The 24,668-nt window shown below is 40.2% G+C and overlaps 2 protein-coding genes across 2 annotated transcripts; both read left to right on the plus strand.

Annotated features, from left to right (window-relative positions):
* The first annotated feature begins 521 nt into the window (after positions 1 to 521).
* adgrl4 (adhesion G protein-coupled receptor L4) lies at positions 522 to 11,503 on the plus strand. Its single transcript, XM_044044122.1, has 16 exons — positions 522 to 605; positions 995 to 1,144; positions 2,958 to 3,104; positions 3,429 to 3,578; positions 3,906 to 3,976; positions 4,807 to 4,986; positions 5,490 to 5,673; positions 5,758 to 5,871; positions 6,230 to 6,429; positions 7,768 to 7,947; positions 8,294 to 8,497; positions 8,793 to 9,013; positions 9,445 to 9,511; positions 9,636 to 9,727; positions 9,805 to 9,973; positions 10,862 to 11,503. Exons 1-16 carry the CDS (start codon positions 560 to 562, stop codon positions 10,922 to 10,924), a joined length of 2,238 nt encoding a protein of 745 aa, XP_043900057.1. The 5' UTR covers positions 522 to 559; the 3' UTR covers positions 10,925 to 11,503.
* Positions 11,504 to 12,663: 1,160 nt separating this feature from the next.
* vtg3 (vitellogenin 3, phosvitinless) lies at positions 12,664 to 22,216 on the plus strand. Its single transcript, XM_044044449.1, has 28 exons — positions 12,664 to 12,703; positions 13,246 to 13,266; positions 13,359 to 13,510; positions 14,033 to 14,284; positions 14,378 to 14,539; positions 14,636 to 14,784; positions 14,873 to 15,023; positions 15,245 to 15,402; positions 15,871 to 16,036; positions 16,115 to 16,240; positions 16,329 to 16,547; positions 16,742 to 16,959; positions 17,051 to 17,148; positions 17,232 to 17,356; positions 17,444 to 17,545; positions 17,634 to 17,753; positions 17,902 to 18,091; positions 18,199 to 18,286; positions 18,460 to 18,645; positions 18,905 to 19,043; positions 19,136 to 19,304; positions 20,040 to 20,149; positions 20,229 to 20,315; positions 20,394 to 20,600; positions 21,123 to 21,268; positions 21,371 to 21,509; positions 21,631 to 21,750; positions 21,942 to 22,216. Exons 1-27 carry the CDS (start codon positions 12,664 to 12,666, stop codon positions 21,736 to 21,738), a joined length of 3,828 nt encoding a protein of 1,275 aa, XP_043900384.1. The 3' UTR covers positions 21,739 to 21,750; positions 21,942 to 22,216.
* Positions 22,217 to 24,668: the final 2,452 nt, after the last annotated feature.

The following is a 24,668-nucleotide window of genomic DNA, read 5'->3' on the forward strand; positions in this document are numbered from 1 at the left end:
TCTGCATTACAACGTTCTGTGTATGAATGTAATAAACATTTGTGTCGGTAGCAGAAGTCTGAAAGAGTTATGACTTTTCAGGCCTTTGTCTGAAGAACACTGAGATAGTCAGAAGAAGATATGCAGCACTGGAATGTCTGTGTGAATCTGTGTACAGTCCTCAGTGGAAGGGAGGGGCTCCTCCTTCCACTCTGTGCTGTTATGACCTGTTTTTGCACAGCCCACATTTCGTATTCAAGGGAGAACAATGGCAGTGAGGCCTCCAACATACTTTAAGTCACAGTATCACAGCGTCACCACAAATGAAATAGTCTAATGCTACTAAAAGTAATTTCGTAATAAGTGTAAGGTGGAGCCGAATAAAAGCAAAATGCTATGGCTGCAAGTATACAGAGCTTATTGAAGGGAGCAGGTCGCCTGTTTTTGAAAGCAGATTGTAGACCAAGACAGGAAGGGCCAGGTTTAGGGAAACAGGAAAACTGATGCAAGGAAATGGACTGCGTCACCAGCCAGCCCACTACACTCTGTGCTAAAAGTAAAATCCAGACACAGGGCAAGTATGGAGTCTTCGCTCAGGTCACCAATGAAACTTGTACTTTGGACAGGTACGTGAACTTATCATGGTTACGTCGTGGCAGGTGTTGTGCTCGGACATGTCTGCTGATGTGTACTTATTTATTCGGTGTATAGGCTTTGTGATGGCGCAACTTTTTCATGATTTTAATGTGTGGCTTTTATTTTATTTCCAAAACATTTGTAATTAAGCTACTTTCTAAACATCTGTCTGCGTGCTATCTAACAGTTGAATGCTGTTAACATTTTTTTTAAAAAAGTAACTGTTTAAAGCTGCCAGATATAAAGTGAACATTTTTTACCAGAAATACACTTTGGGAAAAAAAAAGCCACAGTGACATTAAAAATGGTCTGAAATATCAATGACATGGTTCATGTTAAGCTTACACACTTTTTGTGTCTTGCACTGTTTTCTGCGCAGCATGGCTCTCCAGTGTGATGGACCCATGCCGTCTCTCTGACATTTGTGATTCTTGTCACAAAGATGCAATATGCAAGACTCTGAATGGATCAAACAATGCCTGCTTCTGTAACCGTGGATATACCGGAGATGGAACAACATTTTGCAATGGTGAATATAGACACACAAACCTACCTGACCTGTATTAGATTATATTTACACTGATGTAGGAATGAAAACTAACTTGAAAACTTGCTCATGACTAATTAGCACTTTTTTTTGTTTTCTCAAATTAGAACCTGAAATTAACTGCACAGTCTTTTTGGGTTTATCTCTTTTCCTTTTGTTTTAGTTACATAGTAAATGTAAGTTGTGCCCTGTGTAAAAACAAACATCCATGGAACGGCTCTTTTTATTAAAGTTACTGGCCGGTCAGCATTGTTACTCAGGCCATGTTTCAGGACTGTTTCCATTTCCCAGAACCCATTTTGTTTCCTCGCCAAGTCTGAACACCATCACAGTACAGTTTACATATTTCAAGAGCCAAAAGTAGATCAGAATGTGACTAATACAAACACTGTGGAGAATGATTTGAAAACAGACAAGCACAATGACACTGGGATCTGAAATGACAAGGGGGAAAAAGATTTCGAAGATGAACATTATTTTAAAGAAACTGGTCAAATTAAATATTGTAATATACATATATACAATTTGAATGTAAAATTGTAATATATTTGGGAATTTCATTTTTGCTTTAGAAAAAAAAAAAGTTTATTCATGTGAAGTAAAATGTAAAAAGCTGGCCCCTGTACTTTAGGGATTTCACGTTGCTCAAGAACAAAGAAACATGATATTTACAGAACAGAACAAGGCATCAAAGGGAATCATAAAATATCTCGGTGAAATGTTTGTTTGGCCATGATGGGTTAAGGGCCCTCCGTGTCATGGAGGTATTTCCTCTTTGAATAAAATGACTTTCCTCATCAGAGCAAAGGATTTCCCCTTCCAGGACAGCTTTTGTGCAGAAGGTACAGCAGATAGGAAGAGCAAAGCATCCATCATAACTAGACAAGTGCAAACAACTGTGGAAAGTCTGACCATCAGGTCATATCCAATAAACTGGATGAGCAGAGACAAGAGGTGTGTTTGAAAAACTGAAGCTGGAAAAGCACTTTACGTAATGAGCGGACAAAGGCAGCTGCAGCAAGCTGCTCTATATTTGGGGCATTGTGAAGCTGCAGGCAGAAATATCAAAAATATTTGAGATTTAAATCAAATGGAGGCAAACAACTGTTCAGCAATCAGAAATATGAATAATAAGAAGACAGCCAAGGCTTTAATCAAGACTAGACTAACTTAGTGGAGCCTGGGAGAAAACCACAACTGAGCTCAATCAAATTCAGATACCCCAGCCCCCAATTCTTTTTACACTCCACCTACACCAAAAACAGTGCTGTCTGTCTCTACTGTCGGTCTCTCTCTCTCTTTGAAGAATTACCCCCAAAACTCCTGGACCTAATTCCATGACATTTTTGCAGTGTTTGGGCATGATCAATGAAAGAACGCATTCACTTTTAATGTGGATCTGATTACAGACAATGGAGAGAGGTTGTCCCCATTTTCTTTAACACTGCGAGACAGAGCGATTGTCAATAACACAGATCATGGCAATCAAAAATCAGGCACCACTCAGGGTTCTGAAATCAGAAACAAATACAATTTGGTGCAAATCTGGATAATAATGTGGATGTTGTTTATCAAAACTAATACCTTTTGTATTTCCTGCACGGGAAAAAGGAAAGTGGCTGATGTTGGTGTGTGCTTTATATATGAGCACATTATCATTGCAGCATATCAGCTTACATGGTCAGCTTGCAAGGAAAAGTGACATTTTCTTCTTCTGTTATTTATCATGTAAGAGACAAAAGATTGTTGTGGCAAATAACATGATTCACTATATATTCTCATATCCTCACCACAGATGACAATGAGTGCCAGAATGTGACTAATATCTGCGGGGAAAGGGGGATATGCACCAACACAGCAGGCAGCTACTACTGTACATGTGTCTCTGGATACACATCAGGAGAGGACACGTTCCTGCCCAACGAAGGCACCGAATGCCACGGTAATGTCCAACTCAGTCACTTTCTCAGTCAAAATATTTCTATATTTTTTTTTATATTAACACAGCATGTACCACTCCTTTCAGGGAGACATATGTGCCGATTTTCTGTATATCCAGATGTGCAATTATACAGTATTAATGTAAAGACTTTATTAGATATTTGCGAGTGGCATTATTTCGTACATCTTGAGATGAAGATACTCTAAAGACAGATGTTTGTAGTTTGTCGGCCCTGGCACTTTTGTGCTCGGGCCCTATAAAGCATCGATCTAATAATGTAAATGAGTTATTTATGTAACTGCTAAATGAAGTGTTTTCTTTCAGATATTGATGAATGCTTGACAGGACAAGTCTGTGGACCAAACTCCTACTGCCACAACACCAACGGATCTTTCTATTGCACCTGTCAGCGCGATTACATCCCGACTACAGGTGCAAAGCACTTTCACCCGGAGACCGGAGCAAGATGTAAAGGTCGGTATGAGGAAGCAGGCACAGAACGGCACACTTGCGGCACAAGACTAACTCTTTTTTTTTTAACTCAAACTCATAGATATTTACACTCACCAGGCTGAACAATCATTTTTTGTAGATTTTCTCTGCACAACACATCAAGTAAACTGTGCACTCTCACTTCTTCTGATGTGTCTTTTAACTCTAATGATGGCAAAGGGAACATTATACACGTGCAGCATTCTGTAAAAATGTAGACCTTACTCTTGCGTTCTTTATTTTGGGTTTGTTCATGGAGAGACACGCGCAGCAATCAAACAGATACTTTGGGCAATTGTTGTTTTCCAGAGCATCCCCAGAAGTACTGTCATGATGACGCTGGATGCATCACAGCGACTGTTAACAAAACACTTGAACATGTAAGTACCCCTCCTTCAAATAAGGTGAAAGTAAATATTATGACACTTAAACAGAGATGAGATGGAAACAGCCTTGAAACATTTTAGCCAGTACAACAAGAGCTGGGACTAAATTTACATACCTCCATATTTATACTCGCCCTTCTCAATGCTTGATTGTACCTGGATTCAAAACAACAGCAAAATGTTAAAGGTAGAGTGACCATCAACATATTTGCACATTTTGTGAAAATGGCTGTCAAATAGGAAGACCATGTAGTAGCGGGGTGAACAATAGCAGAAAAGTAAACAGTCCTGACTGAGCAAAATAGCCAGAAAATGTTTTTGCAAGCAACAATCGCTGTTATAAGTTTACTGAACAGAATAAATATCTTATTTGAGACAAAGCAAAGCAGCAGCAATCATCACCAACAGTCCAAGCTGAGAAAGTAACACAACATCCCTACAGTGTCACCTACAGGCGAAGGGAGTAGTTGTTTTTACGTCTTTGATACACAGGCAGTGAGTAGCGTCACTGTTTAATACATACTATTCTTCAAATGGTATGTATTAAACTGTGAAGCTGCAAATCAAATCAAATAAAGGCCCAAATTTACAAATCACAGTTTGCTTAAGTGGGTTTACACGTGCAGATTGACGTCCACTGAGGCAAACTGCGACTTGTACATTTGGGCTATATAATTAAAAGAGATTTGATTTGATGTATATTGAGAAATAAAACAAGTACTGTAAAAAAAAAACAATCACTGTATACACTCATCCTTTTAAATGGGTTGTATACCAAGATATAGTTGTTTATTTTTTTGTTTGTTTGTTTTTCCGTGGCCTAGATGAGCAACCTCACGGAGCCCCAGAGTCTTCTGAAGGAAATTGCCAAGCAGACATCTGGTGACCTCACCTCGGTGGAAGTGATTACATATGTTGAGGCCCTGTGTCGCTCTGCATCAACGCTGGCTGCGGGAGAAAAGGATTACATTGTCAAACCAGAAGTCATCAACTCAACTCTTTCAGTAATCATTGTTTACCGTTCTTGTTTCTCATTAAACATTTGGAATTCTGCCTGAAATACAGTTATACTTTAAAGTGGTTTGGGGGAATTGTATCGCACACAGTCCACTTCATTCTTATCATATGCTGAACAGTCCTGTGATGGAACCTTTGGGAAACAGTACATCAGAATATAACGTCTTCAGGGTGCTGGCAAGTTTAGCACTCATTATTTTCCACTTATTACACTTTAACGCTTTGTTTGCCTCCACTTTGCACGTTGTAAAAAGCATTTTTAAAGAAAACACACCCTACAAGTTAACAGTGAGGTTACTATGTTGATAATCAACACGACCATTCCTGACACTCTGCGAAGAAGGAATGCCTCATCTCAAGTTGAGCGCACCGTGCTCTGTAATTAATGAAAGAGGCAAGGCTGTGCAAGCCACAAGGTAAAAACATTCTGCAGTACAAGTGCTTCATCATATTATTAATCACATTTCAAAACATTCTTTGTTTTCAACAGACATTCGTGAAAGCAGTAAACAACTTGGTGGAGAGAGATGAACTTGTGTCTTGGAGCAGAATGAAAGAAGAGCAGAGGGAACATGCCATCACCAAGCTGCTCCACACTGTTGAAGAGAGTGTGCTGACACTGGCCAACAACTACAAAACTCCAACTGAGCTTGAAATCAAAGCCAGTGAAATGGGTTAGTTTATCAATAGTACAGCGATGTTCTGATGAGCTCTCTAGTATGAGATTTAATTCTTGTGTGACTTGTTTCCCATCGCAGAACTAAAACTCTTCACCTTCGATGCTCATCACACGAAAACCAAGCTGTCAGCCTCTATGGGAGGAGATCACATCAGTCTGACTCCAAAACTGAGACCAGACGGGGACAAGAATGGTACGATAACCCACTGCAATTGATTGATTGATTGATTTTTTTTTAAATAACATAGATTGAAAAATGCAGACTACTGTTTTGCTATGTGTTGCTCTGTCGCCCGTCCCAAAGTCTTTGTAATTATGGCCACAATAACTGATAACAGCAACGTCTGATGCAGAAACATGTCAAGCCCCCAGAGAAAATAGTGATGCTAATTGGTTTTGTTGATAAAATTGCATATAGAATAGAATAGAAATACTTTATTCATCTCTGAGGGGAAATTGTTTCAACACAGCAGCAATACAATACAAAAAAAAATATTATTTATAATATTTGATCATTTGTGTTAATTGAATTCCATTTTTTTGCTCAACAGGAAGTGTGTCAGTGGTGTTTGTGCACTACGGCGGCATCGGTGACATCCTGAAGCCGAGCGACGACCCCGGAGTCACCGACTACTCGCGGTATTCAGGAACAGGGGAAATCACTGTCAACTCCCAAGTCATTGCGGCGGCCATCAAACCTGCTGACGTTTACCAACTTGACCACGTCACCTTCACTCTGAGGCACAATGAGGTAAAGACTGCACAGAGTGCTGAGGCTGTTTTTTTGTCTCTCTTCACAGGTATCAGCTGCTTCCTTCAGGCTGCTTCACAATGTCTGGTTTTTTTTGGTCTGGACTTTTTTATTCATTTTATACAGAGTGGGATTTGTAATGATGTGAACAATCTCTGACAGACTTCATGTTTAATAAGAGCAGCCTTTTAAAACAGCTAATTTGATTCTAGTATTATTATTATTATTCATATTAATCCTGTCATTTGACCGATCCGAGTCTGCGCTCTAAAACATTTTTCTTCACTCCCCTGCTTCTTAAATGTGATCCTGTTAAATCTGAATCACCAGTGTCCAGATATGAACGTCCCTGTGAGACTGGAGCACATTACTTCCTTCTCTTTAGCTCTTTAGAGGAGGAGTTGCGCTGTATAAAGTTTTATGATTTTATTTATTTTTTTAAGGTTTTGCCCCAAATGTATTCCTGCGGTGACCTCTTGTGTAAAGCACAGCGGCAGGGGAAAGGTGCGGAACGTGATTAATGGGGGAAATTACCCTAAATGTTAATGCCCTGGTATTTTCTCTTTGTAGATAATGAAAATGTATGAGAAGTGAAATCATTATTTTTGTTGGACTCTTGAGGCCTTGGTATAACAAAGAAGGTGTTGATTTATGTTGAGCAGTGACATTTGTTCTAAATTGCTTTTAAAGAGCAACAATCATGAGTTTGGTGCAGACGGTATTTTGGATGGTATTTTCTCATGGTGCACTCTTTTCCCCTACACCTGTTACAATATTTGTTTTCAATGCTGCGATACAAGAGAACTAAGGGGCTTACACACACACACACACACACAAACACACAGAATTAAAAGTTAAAATTTATGTTAAAGACTTCCTGATTATGACAAGAATTATAACTGCAACTGTGGTTGTTGTGGATCTTTGTCATTCAAGTAATATTGAATCATTTGTGTTGTTTTGCATTTTCAGTATATTATATATTTTATTACGTGTATGAATAATATTAACAGATACAAAAAACACTGGTTTAAGACCAAAGCTATGTTCGATATTAAATCATTAAGAAATACAACAAAACAGCACATGCCACAGAAAAACGGCACCAAATGTATAAATTTTATTCCCAATATTTCTCCGACGCACTTTCTGAAAACTTTGGATGGCCTCCAATTAACTTTCAGTGCAACTTTGGTGAGGCCTGCAAAAGCGTTTTTTTTTGTTTGTTTTTTTCAAACCCCTGGTGATGTGGTATCACAAAGCAGCGCAGCGCAATAACTAATAAAAACGGCCTCGTGCAGAGTTAACAGCACCTCTGTTCCTCTCTATCCCCTGAAGCTCATAGACACTAAAGCTGATGTGACGAAGTGCGCCTTCTGGGAGTACGAGGCGGACAGCCTGCAGGGCCACTGGGCCACTCACGGCTGCAAGACCATCCACGTCAACAGCAATACAACCACCTGCTCCTGCAGTCACCTGACACACTTCGCCCTCCTTATGTCCTCTGGGCGAGCCAATGTGAGTGAATGTGTGCCATAATGTAAACATGTGTTTGTGAATACTTTGTTTTTGTTATATCCATCATCCTATAGCTCTGAGTTGTCTACTTTTTGTTCTGCCCAGATTTGAGCATGTTGTGCTCAAGAAATTAGAAATGGTTGTGTGTTTAACTGTATCATAACTTCAACCAGCTCATATCTGATACAAAAGATCATCATTTCCTTTGTATGTCTGGTGTAACCTCAGCTTTACACCATATCCCTGTTGTATGAGGTGATTTCCAAGCGGAAAACACAGCAGATTTCAACTTTGGCATGCCCTGAACTGCGAATGAAACACCTCCCTCACCATTTGCTTTTGTCAGCTGGTGGCCCACTATACCATCCTGACCCGGATAACCCAGCTGGGGATGATCATCTCCCTCATCTGTCTGTCCATGTGCATCTTCACCTTCTGGTTCTTCAGCGAGATCCAGAGCACGAGAACCACCATCCACAAGAACCTGTGCTGCAGCCTCTTCATGGCAGAGTTTATCTTCCTGGTGGGGATCAACATGAACACACACAAGGTGACCTTCAAGTTTCACACTACAGAGCAATGTGTCTGTGTGTCAGCTATTTCATTATATTACAATGAAATGAGGTCACTCAGTTGGTATGTTAAATTTTTAGTTTTATTTTATTTTTATCTCAGTGTTACTTTTTAACCATTTATTTCCGTTTATCTGAAGCCTTTTTGACATGAGCAAACAAACCCACAGTGCACGTACGCACAAAGCAACACTAATCTTGCGCCTCCATAAAGTTGTAAAATCTCTCCCGTCTCACTTTAATGCTCCTCTTTTCTCTGTTTCTTCCTGGCAGCTTTTCTGCTCTGTTATTGCAGGGCTGCTGCACTATTTCTTCCTCGCCGCCTTCGCCTGGATGTGTATCGAGGGCATCCATCTGTACTTGATAGTGGTCGGCGTCATCTACAACAAAGGCTTCCTTCATCGTAACTTTTACATCTTCGGCTATGGAAGCCCAGCAGTGGTGGTGGTCATCTCAGTAACATTAGGTTCCAAGTATTATGGCACTGATAAAGTGTAAGTGTTTTGTTGTTTTTTTATTGTACAAAAAGGTTCAAAAGTCCTTAAAATAATTAAATCTGAATTTTAAGGGAAGACAGAAATATAAGAGATACGGAGATTCAATTTGGCCAGGAGGGACATGGTTGAAGTTGAAGTAGCTCAGACTGTCTGGGAGAAATTTAAGTGATTTAATGGATTAAAATAAAGACTGGAAAGTTTTTGGATACCATGGAAAGTCTTAATACAGTTTCACCATTACAAAAAAAGAAGTCTGGAAAAACCTGTTTGTTTGTCACTGTGAGAAGCGAAAGGTTCTCCGAACAATATTGTGTTTGTCAGGAATGGAAGGCTCTGACATTGCAATACTGTCATAATCACGAATGCAACAACAAGATCTTATGAATAAATTACTGAATAAAATAAGACTTTGTCTATTTGTGTTACAGGTGTTGGCTGAGCACGGAAAATAATTTCATATGGAGTTTCATCGGACCGGCTTGCTTGATCATTCTGGTGAGTCCAGAGTTCTGATTGTAAATGGCTGTTTGTTCAAATGACAAAGTATGGATTCTAATATAAATATTCAGTTGTTCTTGATTGTTTTTCGTGCTCGTTTTTTGGTCGCTCTCCACTGAAGGTTAATCTCTTGGCTTTTGGAGTAATCATGTACAAAGTGTACCGGCATACTGCAGTGAAAAAACCTGAAGTCAGCCACTATGAAAACATCAGGTAGGCTTTTGTCGACACGTGGCGAAGTTGAAAGTTAAACCCCGACACTCTGCTGAAGTCAGTTTGGTCACCGGCAGGTCCTGCGCTCGCGGTGCTATGGCCTTGCTGTTTGTGTTGGGAGCCACCTGGACCTTTGGAGTGCTGCACATCCTCCACGAGACCACACTCACCGCTTATCTGTTCACCATCACCAACGCCTTCCAGGGAATGTTCATCTTCATCTTCCTCTGTGTGCTGTCCAGAAAGGTAAGAGCCATGATGATAAGGGCTTCTCTTGATGTTGCATTTTAAAGGGTATTCATTTAGTTGGATAGATATTTAAAACAAAGAGCATTTTAATGTTAAAAAATTCAACAAATTGATTGAGAAATACTTACTTTTTTTATTTGAAAATGAAATGAAATTAAAAGATATTTTTTGATACGAAAAAACAAATACATGCCTTTATCTCAAGCGATTGACTATTGTAATGTACTTCTTAGTGGCGTCCCAAAGACATCCACTGACAGACTTCAGCTCATCCAAAACTCTGCTGCTCGTTTATTAACCAAAACCAGGAAGTGAAAGCATCATTAGTCCAGCTGCCCTACACTGGCTCCCTGTAACATTTACAGTTAACTTTAAGCTCCTCCTCCTCCTCGTATACCAAGCACTTCATGGGCTAGGACCAAGCGACACGGCCAACTCCCCCGTTAGCTATGTACCACAAAGAACACTTGAGGTTTCCCACAACAGTCGAAAGAAAATTGGACACAAAGGCATGCCGCCTTTGTGACTTACGCCCCGAAACTTTAGAACACACTATCCACACTATCAGGGAAGCCAGCTCACTAGATATTTTCAAAATATTTTTACTCTAGCCTTCAACAACCTTTTTATTCCACTCTGTGTTGTTTTATTCGCATTGTTTGTTTTATTTCAAAGTAAATTTTTGATTTCAGGCTTTTCCTTTTCATTCCACTCTGTTATGTTTTATTGTTGTATTTGTACTTTTAAATTGTATTATGAAGCACTTTGAGAAGGTGCTGTACAAATTATTATTATTATTATTATTATTATTATTATTATTATTATTATTATTATTATTATTATTATATTATATTTAGGTTTATATTCTTGTGTGTGTTCTTTCAGATTCAAGAGGAGTACTACAGGCTTTTTAAAAATGTGCCGTGTTGCTTTGAGTGCCTGAGATGAACAACGCAATGCGACGCAACCAAAGCCTGAACATCTGCACTTGTACAATAATAGTCAACATTAGTAGCTTTGCAGTATCCTGTGACTCATGCTTTCGTTTTCTGGAAATGCTGTGGGAGGATTTGTTTTTGTACAGATGTCCATAAAACAAGGACGTGTAGTAGCACTAACCATTTCTAAAATGTTTCTGTTTCTTAAATAGATTAATAAACAAATAATAAAAAGACCTGAGTCCTCTCCAAATTGTGTTTAGTAAAATGGAAATGTTTCACAGATGACAATGTTCTTTTTGAGGATTATACCGGGATCAAAATACATATATATATATATATATATATATATATATATATATATATATATATTTTTTTTTTATTTAATTATCAAATTGGACCTAAAATAACAGACGTTCTGCCCTTTATTACTTTTTCGTGTTTGAAATTGATTTGTAAATTATTAAACTAGACGTGACGCAGAGACACGTCTCTTCTTTCATGTGCCAAATCAATGGTGTTGTTTAATGCATTGTTTCACGCTGCCTTCCTGAACTTCTATGTGTACAATAAATTAAATATGTTAAAACTGTTGTTCAGACTGATTCCATTTTCTGCTCGGGGTGAGTTACAAGGTGGGACTATAGCGCCATCTACTGGACATAAAGAAGAGCAGCAGAAAATCGCTTGACCTCAGCTGCTTCAACTTCGTTTGCTGACAAATGTTCTTCCTTGTGCTTCTAATAATAATAATAATAATAATAATCCTTGTGTTTCATGTTTGTTTCTTACTTCATTGATGAGAGTTTTGCTGCTTTTGTTCTCAACACTCCATGTTTTGTTCTCTCCTCAGTGAAGCATTTAAGAAACATCTGTTTAGACACTACATTGAATTTTATGAAATGATATACTACCCCAACACTCTTATAATTAGTTTTAATTAATAATGATTTAAAAGGTTATATGTGTGAGTGTTGATTCAAGTCTCGTGTAAATGGGATGCTAGAGCCCTCTAGTGGTCAGTGCTGTCATGACAAACAAGAAAAAACAGATGGTCAGGTGAATTGAAGCCTGAGGATGAAAAGAGGTTTTGATGGCTGAGAGAATGCTTAAGTATGATTAGATACTGGACGCCTGTGTTGTGCATACTGAGCGCGACATTAAAGAGAGAGCGAACAGACTCGCAGGCTGATTGCTGCTCGATGTCGTCACTCTCAAACTGCACCTATGAATGCTGTTGTTTGTGGAGCCGCTGTAGGCTGAGGCCCATTTTGATAAACCTGTTGGAAGAGCAGCATTTCACTGTGGGACTGTCGTTGTCACTTTTTATAATTTTCAGGAAATAAAAGAGAAAAACATAAAACATCTTCATGTGGCTGGTATTAAGTGGTAAAAACCATGCCTTGTTTTCTAATTGGCAAAATTCCCAATTTGATCTTTACATTTATTACTAAAAAAAACACAATACTAAAGCCACACTTTAGTATTGTTCTGCATTTGTGTAGAAAAAGTTTGCCACTTTTTGTTTTTCTTTATTTTACACTAAAAGAAAATAGAGAGATTAGAGATATAGAGATTGGTGATGCAGTTATCTGTAATACTTGTGTCACTGTGACAATGTCACAGGTTTGACACAGTTTGGCTGTAAACAGTATGTGTTTGTATTTAATCCGTGGGTGCCCAATGAAAACCCGTGCTGCTAATATAAAGGACAAATCCCAGATGTTTTGCTTCCACTGCAGTTTCACCATGAGGGGGCTTCTCCTCTGCTGTTTTTTGGCCCTGGCCAGTAAGTTTTCACTACTTCATGTTATTTATTGTAATTTATAGAAGTTTTTTTCTTCCCATTATCATTATTTTTATAGATCAGCAAGTTCAAAATCATTTAATCTTACTTTCACAGATTCTGCTGGACTTTTCTGGTTTTATTTTTAACTTTGACTGTAGTATATTCACTATAGATAGTTCTTTGACGTCTTAATCTTTTGTGTACCATGTCGGAGTCATAATGTGCTGTTAATTTAACATGTTTTACATTCATGTACACTCTGCTTGCGTCTTAGGCTACTATTAGAATCATTGTTTTAGCAATACTGTAATGATCATACAGTGTAAGTGTCTCTCTTCTCAGTATATCTTTTTTGGAACAAATTCACAAAATATGGGACACATACAGTAATATGCAGTTGTAAAGTGACAACCTCCTAAACCTGGAGTGGAAGTTTAATTTATGTTAGCTGTGTTTGTCCTAATATTTCATGTCCAAAAATATTTGCACGGCACTGTATTTTAACCAAAGTTTTAACACCAGCCCTGTGTTTGACCTCTCAGCGTGCCAAAGTGTCCGTTATGGTGAGTATTTATACGTGAGAAAAAGAAATGTCTGTAATATAGAACATATTTCATTAGAAACATCCAACAACATTTGTGGAAACACATTCCAGAGCTCAGCCTGAACCCCAAGAAGACCTACGAGTACAGATATGAGGGTGTGGTGAACTTCGGACTTGGCATGCCAAACTTGGCCGAGTCTGGCGTGAGAATGACGTGCAAGGTTAACATCACTGGTGTCTCTGCACAGACGTTTGTCCTTAAGGTGAGAGCTATTTATATGTAAAAAAAAAAAAAATTGATTTCTTTATTCAAGTCATTCAAATCCAGAAGTTGTTTGCTTCCCAACAGCTGTTGAACAGTGTGTGTCTACACCCTCTGTCAGGCCCTGGTGCATTATTCAAATACCTGTTTTATTCATCTTCCAGTCGTAAACAGATGCTATGTTTAAACTCCACTGTGGTTATAGCAAAGTAAGTAATCTATAAGTAGGACAGCTCAATGGAGATCAAATACTGGATTCATACGACACGGATATATAGTCTCATTTGTCTAATTTGCAAAACACTGTAAAACTTGATCATATAATAGTCCTGGAACATTTAAATCCAAGTTAAAGGGTGTTAACATAGTAAAGTGCCACATGTTTGACTGTTGTTTTTACTGCATATATTCTGTATTTCTATGTGATTTTACTTAACTGTAACTGTTAAAGTGTCTCAAGCGACTTGTTCATTAAACAACGGTTAAATACATGCCTAAATAAACATTCCTCTCTGTTTCAAAGATTTCAAATTTAGCCTTTGCGGAGTTCAACGGCGTTCCGGGGAAGAACAGCTTCACTGCCTCGCCAAAGCTCAGCCAACGCATTGCTGCCCAGCTTGTCAAACCCATCATGTTTGACTATGCCAGTGGACACATCAGTGACATCCGTGCCTCGGCTGACGTCTCTGACACCGTTGTCAACATTGTGAGGGGGATACTGGGTTTCTTCCAAGTCACTGTCAAGACCACACAGAGGATCTATGAACTGGAGGAAGTAAGTCCCTGCGAAACAAATAAACTGCCCCATCTTCGCATGATACTGCTACAGTTATAAGACAAACGGAACAATGTCCTGCTCCGTCTCCAGGTTAGCATCCACGGCAAGTGCCAGAGCAGCTATGCTACAGAAGAAAACAAGGAAACAAAGGACATGACCATCACTCAGGTTGTGGATCTCAGCAACTGCAGGGAGAAAGCCGCCGTCTACAGGGGAATGGCCACTGCTGTGCTCGATCACGTCGCCAAGCAGGTCTGTTTTCACTCACAGCAGACTAATCTGATTCCACTGTTATGAAGTGACACCAAAATCAGTTCCTATCTGTTGTCCTTGTGTCCTCTAACCTAGAGAGGGGAATCTGTGGTTTCCTCAGTGAGATATGTTTACACTGTCAAACCCACAGCAGAGGGAGGCCTCATTACCAAGGCTCACGGTCTGGAGCGACAGTACTTCACTCCCTTCAACGTGAAGGGCGGCACGTTCAAGATGCAAGCAACGTAAGACACGAGATATACGTCTGCGCACGGCGCTCGGTCAGGCCACAGTCTCGACAAACTGGTTGTTTTTAAATTACTTCTCGTGCAGGAAGGACATAGTGCTGCTCAGTGAGAGTGACACAGAGAGGGCGGTCATGTTCGGGCCAGTGGAGAGCAAGGGCAACCTTGTTTACAAGTTTGTCGATTCCAAGGTCAATATACCAGTGTTGATGCAGAACCTGGATGACCCAGTACCAAAGGTAACCATACACTGGTAGAGTCAATCAGAGCGGCTATACATAACTCTATACACATGGAAACAACCAAGTGTAACATATAAAAATGTATGAACTCGACTCAAATATGAAGACATCCATACGTTTTGTGTTAAGAACCCATTACCAGAGTGACAGGTGTTTATTAATAAGCTCTGGAAATGAAACAATAATTGACTGACACGCGTCCACTCTCATTTTTCCAGGCTATTGCACTGATCAAACGTCTGGCTGATGTGAATAGTTATCAGATTGACGTCGCAACGTCTGATGACACACTGAAGGTTTACCAGCTCCTGCGGGTAATGCCTTATGAAGGCTTAGAGCAAATGTGGAGACAGTTTAAAGGCAATGAAGAATATCGGTAAGTTTGTAGGCGCACCGTATGAATGTGTGTGTGAACGGCACAAACTGTAGCGTAAAGCAGCTTTGAACGGTCGTCAAGAAAAAGGGAAAAGTCCTCTACGACTATGGACTCTTACTATTCAGCTGTTCTTTCATGTGGAGTCAGATGACCAAAATGGTCTTGTGCTATGTTTAAAATCTGATTCCGATCCACTTCGTGTCATTAGGTAATTGAAGATTATTGTCCCACTTACTTCCAGAAGACTCGCGTCCAGTGCATTACCTCTGATGAATGATTTATTACTTTGTGAGCCACAAGATAGAACAATGATGAATAAAAGATTTATTTCATACTCGGCAAGAACAATTAAAAACGACATTTGACCTCATCTTTTGCACCTTTTCCCTTTTATCTCTGTTGGTGTATTTGACAAAGTGTCTGATTAATCCATTTTCTCTCACTTATTGCGTCTTAAACAACAACAAGACGCTGGTTTTTAGACATGATTGTCGAGGTTGGAGATGCCAGAATCCTGAAGTTCCTGGAAGCGAGGTTTCAGGCTGCAGAGTTGTCTGCAAGTGAAGCCCTGCAAACCTTTTTGTTGTCAATGAACCATCTCGACCCCATTCCTGAGTTGGTTGAAATGGCTAAAGTGAGTAGAGATGTTCAGTTCTGGGTGATTGTCTCCCGATCATCATCATGTCAAAATATCCATGTCTGTGTTGTGCAGATGTTCCTGAACATGCCCTTCACCAAATCAAATACCTATCTGTGGCATACAGTGGTGCTCTCCTATGGTTCTCTGGTGTATAAGCACTGTGCATATTACACACCTTGTCCAGTAGATGCTGTTCAGGTAATTAAAACAAGATTCAATGCAATTCCTTCTGATGGAATGAATGAATGTGTCACAAGTCTCTTGCTGTGTGACTTGTGTGTATTAGCCTCTGCTGGACATGGCCCTGGAGGCTCTGAAGAACGGCAATGACACAGATATGGTCCTTGCAATGAAAGCTCTGGGGAACGCGGGTCATCCGGGCAGCATTAAAACCATCATGCGCTTCCTCCCTGGAGTCGCAGCCACGGCCGTCAACCTGCCGCCTCGTGTGCTGAGTGCTGCCGTGCAGTCCATGAGACTGATCGCGGCTAGAGACCCCCACAGTGTAAGAACGACACATCACATCAAGGCTAGAAGATGCTTTCTGATGTTCCTTTGGCATCATTACGTTATTTGTGGTGGTTTTAAGAGAATGGAATAATATTGTCATACTTGTTTTTAATTCCAAACTTGTTCGTGAGCTCAGAAAAGTAAAAAGGTTGTGGAATGTGTCAGCATTTCTTTTTTTTTGCCCCTCAGGTCCAAGATATCAGCATGACTCTGTTCCTGCAAAAGAACCTTCCCGCTGAGATCCGCATGTTGGCCTTCATGGTGCTGTTTGACACCAAGCCATCGATGGCTCTGGTGTCCACCGTGACCTCACATCTACAGCAGGAGGACGACCTCCACATTGTCAGTTTCACATACTCCTACCTGAAAAGCATGGCCAGATCCAGTACACCAGACAATCACTTCCTGTGAGTACGAGGACTATTTCAAGTGCATTCGAGTAGTTCACATGACAAAGTACACGGTGCGTAATCCCCGTTTTTGTGGCTTCTGCAACAGTGTGACCGCCTGCAACATGGCCGTGAAAATCCTGGCCCCTAAATATGGTCGTCTGAGCTATCACTACAGCAAAGCAGTGCGAATGGACTGGTTTAATGGTAGTGTATCATGAAATATGGAGGGCACCATTAGGAAGTTTCATAAAATCAGTTAACTTTTCTTATTTTTTTCCCCAGTGCAGATGATTTCCTAATGGGCACAGTGTCCGAAGTATTTATGCTACGAAGTGCAACAAACTTCTTTCCCACGGAAATCATGATGAAAGGGAAATTTCATTTCATTGGTAGAATTCTGCAGCTTTTGGAGGTACGGTGTGCTACAGTGTTATTGATCGTCTTTTACTTTGCTAGACACTTTGTGAACCGCGGGGTTTTTTCTGTTTGCGTGCCACAGTTGGGTATCCGTGCCGAAGGGATTCAGGAGTTGTTCCGCTCTGGCATCCCCTCGTTTAGAGGAGATCTGAGTTACAATGACCTCCAGGCCGTTCTCGACGTGGTGAGTGTGCAATAGAAACATGAAAGTGAGAGGATCACAGTACAATACGTCCCTTTGTGTGTTGACGATCATACTGTGTCATTTCCAGCTTAAAAACTGGGAAATTCTCCCCAGTGACAGGCCACTCATCTCTGCCTTTGCACGTGCTTCTGGACAAGAGTGGTTCTTCGCTGATATGAACAGAGACTTCCTTCAATATATCATCAGGGTGAGAGAATAATTGACCAAAGCCAGTATTAATGATCCATTCATGCCGAAGCCAGCGCTGACACCCGGTGCATTATGCCGTTAAATGGCCTACAAAGCCTCTACATGCCCCCCCCCCCACCCCTGCTGTTCTGTGATCTTACTTGCAGGCTGTCAGTCCCGCTGCAGGGAAGGAAAGCCCTGTGTGGGATGTGATTGAGAGTTTAAAGAAGGGCGTATCGTGGCACAAGACCAAGATGTTCTTGATATTTGAGGTTCGTTACATCCAAGCAACAACTGTGGGTCTCCCAGTGGAGATTAGCAAATATTATGGATCACTCAATGGAATCTCTGTTAATGGTGAGCAGATAAATTATTATTGTTGTTATTATTATTCTTATTATCATGATTGTTGTTTCATTCTTCTATTATTTTTGAACTGTCATCAATGTTGTTGTTTTTTGTAGCCAAAGCTGCCGTATCTCCACCTCTCACTGAACATCTTGGACAACTCCTGACTTCCGACGTCACGCTGGAGTCTGACGGTTTTGTCGGGTAAAAACGTTGAGTCTTCCCTTAATTTAAAGAACATACACCATGTCTTCTGCATGTCTGGCAGAAGACCATGTCATATGGGCTATTCACATATCTCATAAGCCAGGATGCCCTTGTGTACCATGTTATATGTTAATGTTGTTATTGTTATTATTTCATTTTTTTTATTGCAGTTACTCAAAAGATTTTTTCCTTTACTACGGGATCAACACAGAACTGTTCCAGAGTGGCACTGAGGTTAAGGCCAAAATCCCCCTCAATATTCCATGGAGGTTTTCTGCCAAGATCAATATTCCTAAAAAGAAGTTTGAACTTGACATCCCGGCATGCAAACAAGAGTTTGAAGTCCTTTCAGTCAGGTTTGTGGGAGAAAAATCAAAAACTGATTCCTGATTTTTTTGTTATTCATGAATGCATCTCTAAATAAGTAGGAAAACATGTTATTTTAGTAAAAGCACCCACACACTAACAATAACAAACCCTAGCACTTTGTTTTGAATTAAGAACCATTCTTTTAAATCATTACCTCAACTGCATGTCTATGTTACTGGTTTAAATTGAATAAATACTATTTACAAGGCAGTTTGTACAATTTGTATTCCACTTTCCAACCAACAGCTCAAATGTGTACGCAGTCTCTCGGAACATCGAAGAACCAACAATGGATAAAATGACCCCGATGATGCCCAAAGACATCGACTCAAATCATGAAATTGTCCACATGGACCCTTCAGTTGTGAGGCCTGAATCTGATCAGGTACAGCGATCACTTTTGGGGAAAGTAATGTTATGACTCTAACAACACGAGGATGTAACGCAACTTTTTTTTTTGTGATCACAATTGAACAGATGATGAAAACAAACACCTGGCATCCACTTACTAAAATGTGCGCTGAGAGCAACATCTATGGCGCTGGTCTGTGTGTGGAATCTGAGCTCAGGAGACAGTATTATCACGAGGAGTACCCCTTGTACTATTTCTTGGGATACACACACTTTGCAGTCAAAGTAGCTCCAGGTATTTTCAGCAACACCCAACTCGCTGTAAACCAGTCTCCCTGTGTATTATATTACAACATAATCTATTTAACACAATCTCTATGCTGTGACCTTCATTTAAACAAAAAAAAGCTCTGTCAAGCAGTACTATCAGACCTGACTGAGGGAGTGCTTGTGTATACACCGCAGCAGCTCAGGGGCGGGTGGGCATAAAAGTGTTTACGCTGTCAAAATGCTGAGCGACTGGGTTTTTTTTGAGCAGTAGAAGTCACTTCTGAAGCTCCTCATGGGCGCTTCTTTGTGTTTTCAGTCATACTTTCACCTGTTTGCAGCAAGGAGAGTACAGGGGCCCTCACGTGGAGCCGATTATTCCGCTTTGTGTGAACTCATTGGACAACGATTTGAATGCAAGGAATGTTTATTTATAGTTAGATATAGATAGATTTATTTACACGCTGCTGTTCTTACAGTAGATAGAGTAGAACGTTGACAGAAACAGTTAACAGTGGCTGCTGGATTGTTTTGAACTGGGTTATACTGTACATCCCATTCATGGGCGTCTCTATGGAACATTGTAAACCTCACAATGTTTTATCTCCTGCAAGGCCGTTGTATTTAAATGGCAATATGGTTTGCAGATGTTGATATTAGATGTAAAACTAAAAGGTGGTGGCCCTCAACTGTAAAAAGGTCTCCAAAGCATCTGGTCCAGCTGATCATATTAGCACTGATGTTATCGTTTTGCTCTTATTAGTCCAGGGAAAGAAACCTGTTGACAAAATCCACTTTGAGGTCAACGTCAGTCCGAGCAGACATCCAACGAGCGCATACCAAGTGCTTCAGACTCTGCGGAAGCTTTCCCAGGTATCTGGCTGCTCCATCTCTCCAGCTGCTCCGATATTCCTTTCATTTGAATTCCCCCGATCCTAAACTGTGTTTACAGGAAGCCACTCAGCAAGTGCATCTGTCCTCTGATTCTGCATCGAGCGCCAGAGGATCTAATCACAGCCGCCGTGACAGCACGGTGGAGGTAAGCTCGTGACACAAACGTGACGTGAAATCATCACGTGACGCACTCAATGTACGTGTGCTTTCTCTGTGTTATTAGTCGTTGGACTCGACACCTGAGGCTTTGTTCACCGTCAAGGCTCTGGCCATGAGTAGCAGTGAGAAGCCCGAGGGATACGACGCAGCCATGTACTACACACATGAAGCCAATGTAAAGAACAGCCAAATGATTGTGTCCCAGGTTGGAGAAGACACCAACTGGAAGATGTGCATGGACACCACTGTGAGTGGCCATGCCCGGGCGCAGGTAGGTGACTTTTGTATATTAACCGGTCTGTAGAAGTAGAAGAAAGTTAAACAATAAAACTATTCATAAGTAACAATTTTGCTGATCCCATCCTTATCTATTATTTAGCACTGATGTCCGGATTGATTGTTTCTCTGGGATCCTGCCAGTTCCCGGGTCACATCTCTGGATAATGTCCATAGTTCATGACTGAAAACCGCTATGCAGTAGATTCCTCACTCATCCATCCCAGATAACTCCATTGTTGACTTGAAGGCATAAATATATCCATTGTCATTCAATAGATTTAAGACTTTTAAGGCTATTTAATTGATTTTGGTTTTGATAACAGACACAAGTCACCAAAGTTGTGTCACACTTATGATGTGTGCAGCAAATACTTGCGTAGTCACACAATGTCACACTGGCCAGTTTTGTGTTTTACATTTTACATCAGTTACGTTTAAAGCTGTCAAACGGTTGTTTGTAGAGTCCCCCCCCCACCGCACTCCCCTCACAACAGATCTCTCGTGTTTGGTTTAGGCACACATCGCATGGGGAGCTGAATGTCAGTCATATGAAATGTCAATGACAGCTGCGACTGGACATCTGCCTGGTGCCATGCCAACGCTCAAGGCCAAAGTACATTGGACCAGGATCCCCGAGAGCCTGGCTGAGATTGGCAGGAGGTAAATATACGTGTCGTTTGTAACAAGAGAAGAAAAAAAAAAGTGATTTGGTGATTTCTGTTGTGTGTGAAATTAGCTTTTTTTTTTTGTCACCTTCCCCAGAGTTGAGAGCTACATCCCAGGTATCGGTTTCCTTCTCGGCTTCAACCAGGAACCTGAGAGAAATGCCAAGCAGGAGGTTTCTGCATCGGTTGTTGCTGCCTCAGCAGACAGCCTCGATGTGAAGATTAGACTCCCAGAGGTTGTGTTGAATGGAAATGTTCAAGACCCACATTTTTAAACGCGTCATCTCTGAGGCCTTGCTGGGCACGCGACTATTCCTGAGTGCTGTATTTACACAGATCTTGTGTCTTTATCATTAGTACACAGTCTACCGCAAGGCCATGCCATTCCCTCTGCCACCTGCCACTTCTGACGAGGTTCAACGCGGCACAACAAACACAACAAGAGATGGACTGGGACATGCGTAACAATAAATAAATGTGTGTTTAAAAAGCATTTAGTTGTTTTTTATTATTATTATTTTTATTTACATGTTTGTGTGTGTGTGTGTGTGTGTGTGGTGGTGGTGGGGGGAGAGCTGTTTTTTTTTTTATGCAAAGCCAGATGAGCAAAAACAAGCAATGAGTGCTGGCATTTTTGCTTGCTTCATGAAATGTGCTCTGTGTTGCAGGAGGACAACAAAGCCCAGTTGGGATCCAGATGTCTCTTCTCACAATGATAACATAGGAAGCTCACCACCGTGATGAAATTAAGCATCATAAACGATATCCATCATACCTTCAATGTCACCAGTTTAAAAACAACCCATAAAAAGGTCTTCATTTATTCATGTGAAGGCACGTTCATTCCCAAGTGTCGTATCTTAATAATATAATACTGGCTCACTGTGGGGAAAAAAAAACTGGATATCACATGATTCAAATAAAGACCAACGTGTTCTAAACCAACTTCTCTGAGTTACTGCATTTAAAAGAGTTTTTCGAAGATAAACAGCATTTCTTGTAGATCTTTTCATCACATTTGATTCAGAACCACATGATACAGTATATGAATGGCTACTCGACATAAATTCACTAGATTCAGATTAGCACTTTTTGCTCAAGTGTCTTTATATAGTTAGTGAAAATGAGAAAATAAAAAAACTTAGCCTTTAGGTTGTGCTCTATATTTCACAAACTTATCGCCTCGGTAAATACTGTACATTTTAACATAGTAATGGGGAAAAAAGAGTCTAAATGCTCTGTGTTCTAAGGTTTAAAATGATTTTTATTTCTACATCTGGTTATTTATGTTGTTTCCCCCTCCCTAACAAGCCCTAAGTTGTACTGATTAAATCTTAAAAGACTTGATTTATTCAAATTTAAAAACAAACTCTTTCTGCCGCAAAAAGCCGGTTTCACCCATTTTTTTCCCCACTTGGTCAAATGAAGAATAAACGTCATCATATACAGTAAAATCATTGATTTGACTTTTTGCTTTCAATCCCAACTTCCTCTGTTGTTTTATGTCTCTCAGATCCATTGATTGAATAACACATTTATCTCTGGAAATAAACTTTTTTTTTTGGTGAAGTGGCCCTTTAACTTTACTGCTGGTAAAAAAATTAAAGTTAAATTTGAGAGGCAACTGCAAAAAACAACAACTCTGTCCTCTTGATTGGCTTCAGTAAGTTAAATCATATGAGTTGTAGATGTTCTACTGAAAGAGAAGAACGTTTAAAAAGGACTAAATGACCTGCTCTATTTGTTCAAGCAACTGACGCAACAACAGGACTGTTTGTGGACATCACACTGTCACTTTAGTTCCTCTATAGAGAACTCTGCGCCCTGATGTTAAAAACAAAATGCCCACTGCTCCATAGATGGCTGAACGACAGTATTTGATTCCCATATTTTGTATGTATATACCAATTACAAGGATGAATATTAATTTGAGGGCCTGAACCCGGGCTTGGCACTGATCAGTCCTAACAAATGGGATGTATCACTTCAGCCAAAGAGAATGATTTAATCCTAACTAAAGACTGGTTGTCGTGACTTCCCCTGGCTCCGCTCCTCCTGCCGACACTGATTTAGCCAGATGGCGTTAGGATTGCAGTGAAAAGACACCCGCCATCAAACGCTGAGCAGGATGAGCACAATTATAATGGCACCATTATGTTCCATTTACATCTCTAATATCCCGCAGGCTTTCAAGTGCCGTGTGATGGGCTGGTTTGTGTATCTACTGTGCGACATGGTAAGATACACATCACCTCCTGTTGCCACGAGGATCAGGACACACTGACCCTTGTGTTGACATCAAAAGGTCAAATCAACTGGTTAGAAAGTATTGGTGAACGACCAGGTCATTTGGGGGAGGACACTTCTTTTTTTTATCGTTGCTCAGTCTATGATTGTCATGTGCCTCATTAGGCAAACTATACCCACCCAACTTATAGTATAGGATGTAATAAAATCATGTTTATGGCTGTACATTCTTTGTTGTAGAATTAAAATTGACAGCAAGTGCAGAAAATATCTGTATGCACCACAGGCCTCTGGAAACATCACCGGATGATGAATAATAATAAAAAAAAATATGTTTTTTTTAAATGTTTCTGGAATTTAGAGTGCTTTAATACAATATGCCAACATGCAATCACTTTAAAAGTCATTATTTTTGGCACTTCTGTGTGTGTGTGTGTGTTTTTGAATTTGTGGCTTTGTGAGGACCAAAAATCATATAAACCATACGGAGTGAGGACATTTTGTCTGGTCCTCACTTCTTTAAGGTGCCTGTTTGGGCCAATTCACCCAAAAAATATACAGGTTTTTTTTTTATTAATTTTCAGAGAAAAATGTGTTATTCGATCATCACACAGTGGATTTGAGACTGACTGTCTCATTCCCGCATCCAGAGAAAAAAATCAATAAAATTGACAAAAAGTCAACGTCAAAGTCACTTATTTCACAGAAAATATCTGAAAAAAAAAAAATCAAATAAATAATATCATTTAACCAAGTGGGGAAACAAATGGGTGAAACTGCCCTTTAAGACTAGGGTGAGGGGCTAGGGAATGCATTATGTCTGTGAGGGTCCTCACTGTGAATGAAGCACACACACACACACACACACACACATATGTGTGTGTGCTTTATTAAGTGAGCACTAGAGGACAGTGTTTTCCTGGCAATGTCTGGCACCAGTGTTTGTTCACTTCACGGGAATGTTGACACGCTGAGGATAAATAACATATGGCACCGGTCAAAGAGATGCAGCAGATTTACGGCTTCCAAAACAGGACACTTATGTGGTTTACTATATTTTATATATTGGGATGGTAGTCTCTTCATACTGTAGCTGCCCTCACTTCCTCCTCACTAATCCTCTGCCCTTCCCGAGGCACTATCACTCC

This window comes from Solea senegalensis, linkage group LG14 (assembly GCF_019176455.1).
Source record: "Solea senegalensis isolate Sse05_10M linkage group LG14, IFAPA_SoseM_1, whole genome shotgun sequence".
NCBI classification, from domain to species: Eukaryota; Metazoa; Chordata; class Actinopteri; order Pleuronectiformes; family Soleidae; genus Solea; species Solea senegalensis.